Source organism: Poecilia reticulata, linkage group LG6 (genome assembly GCF_000633615.1).
Source record: "Poecilia reticulata strain Guanapo linkage group LG6, Guppy_female_1.0+MT, whole genome shotgun sequence".
Classification (NCBI taxonomy): Eukaryota; Metazoa; Chordata; class Actinopteri; order Cyprinodontiformes; family Poeciliidae; genus Poecilia; species Poecilia reticulata.
In genome coordinates, this window is record NC_024336.1 from 28461978 (window position 1) to 28470055 (window position 8078).

General features: G+C 36.3%; 2 protein-coding genes across 2 annotated transcripts; both read right to left on the bottom strand.

The window, feature by feature from the left end:
- Positions 1-1932: 1932 nt before the first annotated feature.
- LOC103466371 (GTPase IMAP family member 4-like) lies at positions 1933-3922 on the bottom strand. Its single transcript, XM_008411886.2, has 2 exons — positions 3762-3922; positions 1933-3074 (listed from the first exon to the last, which is right to left on the bottom strand). The coding sequence occupies exons 1-2, from the start codon at positions 3844-3846 to the stop codon at positions 2134-2136; spliced, it is 1026 nt and encodes a 341-aa protein (XP_008410108.1). The 5' UTR covers positions 3847-3922; the 3' UTR covers positions 1933-2133.
- Positions 3923-4526: 604 nt separating this feature from the next.
- LOC103466370 (GTPase IMAP family member 4-like) lies at positions 4527-7388 on the bottom strand. The gene is made up of 2 exons (XM_008411885.2): positions 7118-7388; positions 4527-6258 (listed from the first exon to the last, which is right to left on the bottom strand). The coding sequence occupies exons 1-2, from the start codon at positions 7143-7145 to the stop codon at positions 5555-5557; spliced, it is 732 nt and encodes a 243-aa protein (XP_008410107.1). The 5' UTR covers positions 7146-7388; the 3' UTR covers positions 4527-5554.
- Positions 7389-8078: the final 690 nt, after the last annotated feature.

Genomic DNA, 8078 nt, shown 5'->3' on the forward strand with positions numbered 1-8078 from the left:
GGTCAGCTGTCTGTAAAACTGTCAGGAAAAACAACCACCATGTTTTTCCTGTGTCTTTGTGTCCCTGATGGACTTGTGACCTTTGACCCAGTGGCTGATGGACAAAGGTACAAACCTTTGTCATCCTGACAAATCCAATCAGTTGTGTCGTCTAAAATGAATGAAGATATAGAATCTGCATAACTTTTAATTTTCTACTTTTAGATTCAAGACAAACAGCCAAATGTCTTTGAAACACAAAATTTGATTAAACTCGACACCAATAACAGGAAAGTGTGTAAATTAATTTAATTTGCCTCTGTGAGTATATTGATCTGGGAATTGGGTCGGTTCTTATAAATATGGCATATGTTGTCAATTTGAACATTATAAATACATTTTAATTAAAGTGTAAATATGCGTAAAAGTCCCCTTGTCAAATCTGTGACTGAATGGTTAAATAGCACCACCTGCCGACGCCTCCTTGCCACTGCATTTTATAAAAAAGACGACATTTCTGATATGCCAGTTATAAAAACTTAAAAACTGTGTTGTGACTAAACTGCAGACAATTTTTATGAAACCTTCCAAAATGTTAAATAAAATCTACTTTCAGAGTAGCTTGTGTCTGAGAAGTGGAAAACCTCCCAGAGTTTTCCTGCTGTAATGACTCAACCTTATATTATGTCTGCAAATGTTTATTAATTTAATATTTTCTTTTATTGTCATAAAATATAGTTTCAATGGCATCTCTAAGCTCTACATTTAATTAATTAGTAAATAAAAATATGATCAATAAATTTTCAGGATTTAAAAATAACTTAAACATTATAGGTTTTGGTTCAAGGTGTTTTACTGATTTTAATTAATAATTTAATATTCAAGTTAGACCCCTTAGAGATGGAGCCGTCTGAAGTTATGTTGTGTAAATCCCTCCAAACTGGGTCATTATAGATGAGAAGCTGTGTAGTTTGTCATTGTATCGTCTTTTAGTTGCCCTGACCTCCTTGGTCAGTTTATTAAGTGCTTGATTAAACGATTAAACGTCCTCATAATAGGAATCTTTCTAAGTGGGATGCAGCTTCCTCAGGTGTGACATTAATCACGGCTTATTGTCATATGTGCCAAAGATTTGCTTCATCCAACAGATTCTAAGTAAAAACAAGAGGACCAGAGTTTCCCCAGTCAGGCCTGATTCTATTAAAGATTTATTTTTGGTAAAATGTGTCTTTCCTTCCACTCTTACCATATATCTACTCAGGATGAAAGGTTGCAGCCACAATGTTTTTAACTGATTGACACTGCATACTTGAATTTTGTGAAATTATTCATAATGAACTTCAGAACGTGACTGGATTCATATATTTTAGTAAAATGCTTTGAATTGCCTTGTTGCTGAAAATGTGCTTTTTAAAAAAACACCTTACCCTGTGGTGATTTTATTTGTGGTAATTTTCCGTCATATCAGTAAGTTTATTGAAAATGAGCACATTCACAGATCTTTTCTTCATGCATAATGCTCTATATGTTTTGGTTTTGCTTGCGGTGGATATCTCGGCCTGGAGTCCTTTAAAGAGTATCGTTACGTTAAACCAGGAAATCTGGACTGTTTTTAGTTTTCCTCCTGTTAGGATCAGTGATGAACATTTCCCTACAAAAAGTCCATTGGATCTGAAATTTTGCTTGCATGTGACCAAAAAATCTAATTTCTCTCATCAAGCAATTTATTAATGTACATTTTATGTTTATTCTAAAACTAAGGCTCTTCTACCTTCGTATTAATGTGATGTTACTCAGGTTTTTATGGCTTCTTCAGCCAAATCAGCTGGATTCTTCTACTGAATAAGAGTTTTAGATTTACATTTCTGTAGTTGTCATTTTCAGAAAAAATTGTTCTCCCCGAAAATCCTACAAACAATAATATTTTACAAATTCAAAAAGAAAAGGAAAAAATTACAGAGAGGACAACAATGTATTTAATTATAAAGCATGTAAAAAAGAGCAGCTTCATCTCCTGTGATGGAGATCAGGCCTATGCTTCACACGCTCTAATATTCAGGCTGCTAATGTTGTCCAAAACACAACTGAACATGTTACATTATTTATGAAATCAGGGTTTAATAAGATGCAGACCAAACATCAGACACGTCATCTTCACTGTGTAATGCAGGCCATCTCTTTCACTGCCAGTGCCGCTCCAACCATCGCTCCCACTGATCCTCCAACAGCAGCTCCTACAGCTCCTCCCTTCCCGCCCCCAACAAAAGCTCCAGCAGCTGTAGTTTTCAAAACCAGTCCAGTAGCAACTCCAGCAACAGCTCCAGTAGCAGCTCCACCGGCAGCCTTCAGAGCAGCACGAATAAATGAGTTGTCACTCTCTGCCTGTTTTCTTGCATCTTGAGGGTTAATGTCTGGATTTTCTCTGAGAAGTTGTTCCTCTTCTTGTTCCTTTGCTCTCTGCGCCTCTTCAAACATCTCATTGGTGTAGAAATTTCCTCCAATTTTTTCATTTTGCTGAACCATCCTGTTGATCTTTCTTATCAGTCTCCTGACCTGACTAGGATCCTCAACTTTGTTGTCAAAAACATGATATTTATCTTCAAATGTCTCCAAGATGGAGCACTGGCTGATGAAGTTTGTTAGAGGCTCGGATGTTTCCAACAGGTAGTCCATTGTCATGTGTTCTCCTCTCAGCTCGTCTCCGTGGGTAAACAGCACCATGGTGTATTTGGCTGCTTCTTCTCCAAACATTGTCTGGATTATTTCCAAGGTTTTTCTTTCTTCGTCTGTGAATCTGTTCAGCTGCAGCACAATGAGGAAGACATGAGGACCAGGAGCCGCCATGCTGATGCCTTCAGCGATCTCTTTCACAACCTCTTCGTTACTTTTACCCGTCCTAAACAAACCTGGAGTGTCAATAACAGTCAGATGTAAGCCGCCACACTCATTGGTTTCCTTCTGACAGGCCTGTGTCACAGAGGAAAGAAAGAGTTTAGACTCAAAAACTTTCTTCCTTAAAATGGTGTTTCCTGCTGCACTTTTCCCGACTCCAGTTTTCCCGACAAGAACGATCCTGAGCTCTGACTTCTTCTCACCTGTTGAAGAGTTAGAAAACAACAGTAAACTGAAACTATTTTTTGACCAAACAGAGGTAGAAAGTTCTACATTTAATGATGTCAAATACAGAATGATGTTTTTATGGTTAGATTTATTGATCTGGAGAAAAAATTAGGCAGATCACAGAATGAAATAACCAAAGAACACAACATATAAACCTTGTCAATTATCATTTCTCATGCAAATTTGCTTAAATAGCCAACAAATATTTTCTAAATAATGCTGTTAATGGAGAATATTGAAACCAGAACATACATACATACAAAGCTTTGAAGACATTTTGTAGTTTCGCTCACACAGTAGCTGATACACCTCATAGATTTTGTATATAGATTATTTACTATTCTTTCATAAACATATCCATACACCACTAGATCAATTCTCATTTCATTTTACTGAACCCAACAATTAGAACAACTTAGAAAAAACATTAAAGCTCAGTGTTTATGTGTATGTGTGTTTTTTCTGCTTTGATACTTTTTTGCATCCTGGCCAGATTGTTGTTGAAAATGAGACTTTGAGTGGAGCAGCAGATTCAATCTTTTCTAACGTTCTGGGAACCTTAGAGGATTTTATCGATAAATGCTTCAGTCTGATCTGCACCATGAACACACACAGCGCTTCAACTGAACCCTCTGACAGAACCCGGCGTGTGGATAACTCACCCACATTGCCATTGAATCCCAGACTTCGAGAGGTGAGAGGCATCTTATCGTCAAAAGCTGCCTGAATTCGAAAATAGACGTTCATTGATCTAATTATTGCATAACAAATTTCAAGCTTGGCATGACTGTCTGGAATTCAGTCAACAACAAATAGAACCACCAAACAACGGCCCAAATTTGAAAGATTTAAACGTAAACAAACGGCACAGCAACAAGAAAGAGAACAGAGAGGATGAGTTATGGGCTCAATGAACAATAAACGAAAGAAGGAAAAAACTTTTTCCCATCAGGAAGTTGAAGACTGAAGGAAAGAAAGCCGTGATAATAATGGACAAACTGTATTAGGCAGATTATACCGAGACAACGACGCCACATCCTGGCTTCTCTAACCTGAACATGCTCTGTTTTTATTTAAATAATGCCATCTTGTTTAATTATGTTTCTACTTATTTAAAATTTATTAGCTTGTTTTTTTTTTCTCCTTTTGTTTCTCTTAATATTTACTGACTTTATCACTAAAAAATACAACAACAAAATGTAGTTAGCCGGAATATCAAGGGTTTTGGTTCATATAAAAAAGATAAAAAATATTTGAGCATTTATCTGATCTACATGCTGATATTTGTCTCCTTCAGGAAACACAGATCATATTGATCTAAAAACAACCCAGAATAACCAAATATTTTATTCAAAATATAAGACAAAGATGACTATGCATTTTAATTGCTAAAAATATACAAGTAATACACCATAAAACTACTGTGGATCATGAAGGTTTATAATAATTTATTTATGTACAATCAGACGCTAACAATAGCCAATGTTTATGATTTGTATACTAAATTGTATTTTGAGAAAAATAATCCTTCCCAAGGTTTTTTTTTAAACAATATCAATCTACAGATGATCAAATTGGTCTGCTTGAAGCTCCATTAACAGAATAATTAATTAATCAATGCAAAACATCTTTTATCAAACAATAAAGCACCAGGACCGAACGGTTTTCCAGCTGAATTCCATAAACATTTTGGGATATGCTTAATCCAGCATATCTCAAATTAATACAAGAAATAAAAGAAAAAGGTATTATTCCCCAAAATTTAAATCCAGCTGCTAGTTCTTCTTAAACCTGGCAAAGATCCTATGGTCACCTCTAGCTGTCGACTGCTGTCATTAATCAATAGAGATATGAAACTTATCACTAATCAGAATTGAAAAAGTTAATCTCATCCTTAATTCATCCAGATCAAACAGAATTTAATGACTTTAACAAATAAACAAGACTCAGTCATTGTAACTTTGGATGCTGAAAAAGTGTTTGAGAAGGTGAAATGGTTATTTTTGTTTTCAATATTAAGAAGGTTCAGATTTGGAGATACTTTTCGTTATTCTATACATCACCAGCAGTGACTAACAAGCTGGTTTATTTCATAACTGCAGACTGCGTTTTATTGCACTCCGCTTGTTGCCCAGATAAAGGAAATGTTCGCATTGTTGTTTTTTCGATCACACACTTAACGTGATTATTTACAAGGATCGTTGTTATGCAAACTGCATTTGGGAGCAGATTTTTTGAGTCCCAAAAGGAAAAATATATTTTTCTGTTGAATCTTCATAATAAAGATGACATCAAAAATCTTATTCCTTTAACAAAGAAAGAATCAAATAGATATTTTATTATTTTTAAACCCAGCCAATTACAACAAATGTTTGGATTGTAACTGATAATGATAATTTTATTCACATTGACATTTTCCATGAAACTCTCTTCCTCCGGTAACTTTTTACTTCATCTATTCGTTTCTCAACCGACTATAGATGTTGCTCAATATCCAGCAGCACAGAAAGGAAACTCCAAGTTTCAGTCTCCAGTCTGACCACCATGACTGAGCCCATCTACAGTAAGAGAACAGAGAAATCTGCCTCTGATAATAACAACGTCCTCCGTCTGAGAGTGAATCTATTTTATCCAGCAGATCCTGGACCTGCTTCCTGTTTTCCATCTGCTTGTTGTTGAACACATGATACATCCCACTGCAGCTCTGCACTAATTTCTGAAAGTTTTTATCTTCWTKTACAAACTGATYAACATTAATGCCTGTTTGTTCCAGTCGGTCTGTGTGGGTGAACAGGATCATGGTGAACTTGGAAACCTCTGGACCCAGAATCTCCTGCAGCATCTCCAGTCCTGACTCTTTCTGTTCAGTGAATCTTCCCAACTTGATGGTGAGCAGAAAAACATGAGGACCAGGAGAGCTCAGCTCCACAGCTCTCTGGATCTCAGCTTTCACTTCTKCTGGAGGAAGAACAGAGCTGGAGAGTCCAGGCGTGTCCACCACYGAGACTCTACGAGAGAAAACTTCTCCTTCTGCCTTCTTGCTGCTCCGAGTCAGCAGCTTGAGACCGTCTTCAGAGTTAAACTCCTTATTTCTCAGGATGGTGTTTCCTGCTGAGCTCTTCCCGACTCTTTCCTGACCCACCAGCACCAGCCTGAGGTCTGAAAACAACACAGCAGTTCAGGAGTTAGCAGAGCAACATTTACATCAGACATATTCCCACTATCTATTGCCAAGAAAGATTAATTTTTAATTTTTTTTCATTATTGCAATAAACACAATTATATGTTGTGATAAAATTTAACATATCCTCCATTCCTGCCCACATATAGAGCACTGACTTATGTTTAACTGAAGCTGTTGGTTCCAAAGAAAAACTCAACTTTCCAGACATCCTTTGGACAWGAGAAACTTTTGTMATTGTGTTTTTATATAAACTTACTTGCAAAAAGTTACTTGTCCATTGCTAATTGTMTTTCTTCTCAAAACTTGTAATAACTGTACTCATAACTTCTTTATCTCACACTCTGCTCGCKTTTGGAAACACTTTTTGGCACAGACGCCTGGCAACCTCTCAGCCAATAGAATGAAAGTGTTGTACTGGRCACGTTTRTTTCTTTCTAGCAGGTGTGTCTGTGTGGCTGGTATTAATTGWAGCAACCTGCGCCACCCACTGGATGTAGGGAGAAACAACGGYGACAACTTTCTGCTCCGCAATRTGCAAGCAGTAAATTGGACCTTTGAACACTTTTAAAATGTGTTTGTCCAATTATTTGTTTTCAAAAGTATAATTAATTTATTCATTAATTCAGTTACTTATTCGAGTCATGAAYCTTTGATTTTTCATGGATGTCATTTAAAGCATCCAAATAAAAAACTGCAAAARTAACTGCAACTTCTTGAGTTTAAGTCCACCTATAAAAATGAAACATTTTTTAACAAAATAAATTGTGTTGTGAGTCATTATGACATTATAGATTTCCATTTTATCATAATATATCAATCATGAATTTTTCTTACCAGCTGAACCATGGCTGGTCGTTTTCATTGTCCTCTYWCAGGCAGTTGATCTGTGATGAACTGTGGCTGTTGATTTGTTGGTAGTAAAAACTTTTGCTTTTCAATTCCTGCTGTTTTGTARTCTGGTTCCAGTCTCCTCYCCTTGAATCTGTCTGCCAGTCACTGTCATAACCATGCAGCTTTGAAGAACACTCTCCTGATGGAAATAATAACTATATGTTCCAACAAACACCTGCATCAAATAATGGCTCAATAGAGRCMTAAAAAGAACATTRACATGGTGAAAAGGTTGTTACTATAACTACCTTGTTTACATTTTAAACAAATGGAATGAAAAACGGTGAATCCAGATCTGACCTTTCTTTATCTTAATGCACCTCATAAAAGACAGCAGAGAATTAAAGGTTAGAGTCCCAGTTGACGGTGTTTCAACTAAAGTCCTAAAGGGTTAGAGTCCCAGTTAAACAGCATTTTAACTAAAGTTCTAAAGGAATAGAAAGGGGGTACGGGATGGAGTCCCCCACATTATTGGAAAGGGGTGTGGGTTGAAGCAAGAAATTTAATGTTTTTAAATGTTTATTCAATGTTACATGACTCTGTTTTTGTGTTTAATGATGTAAAGCACCTTGAAATGCTTTGCTGCTGAAATGRYGCCTGTCGGGGTKCGAGGCCTCAGCCAACTATTTCCCTCCTACCCCCACCCCTCGTGTTGTTGTGTAATGGATGGYTGTACTGGAATTGCAATTTTGTTGTCTTTCTGACAATKACAATAAAATTATTCTGATTCTGATGTGCTATACAAATAAAATTAGATTTTGATTTTAATCAGCTTTATTGATTAAAATCAATAATGCTGCACTGCAGCTCTGCAATTCCTAAAAGTTAAACAAGCGACAAAAACTGAACTAATCCCCTTCTTTGTTCGTAAAACGTGGAGATATTTATAACAGTCATCAAACTA

What these genes read in the sequence shown, in the direction of transcription:
- LOC103466371 (XM_008411886.2), bottom strand. Translation starts at nt 3,846, where the DNA reads ATGAACGTCTATTTTCGAATTCAGGCAGCTTTTGACGATAAGATGCCT. An exon ending in GGGATTCAATGGCAATGTGG is followed by an intron (nt 3,075 to 3,761) that starts GTGAGTTATCCA and finishes ACTCTTCAACAG; the next exon opens with GTGAGAAGAAGTCAGAGCTC.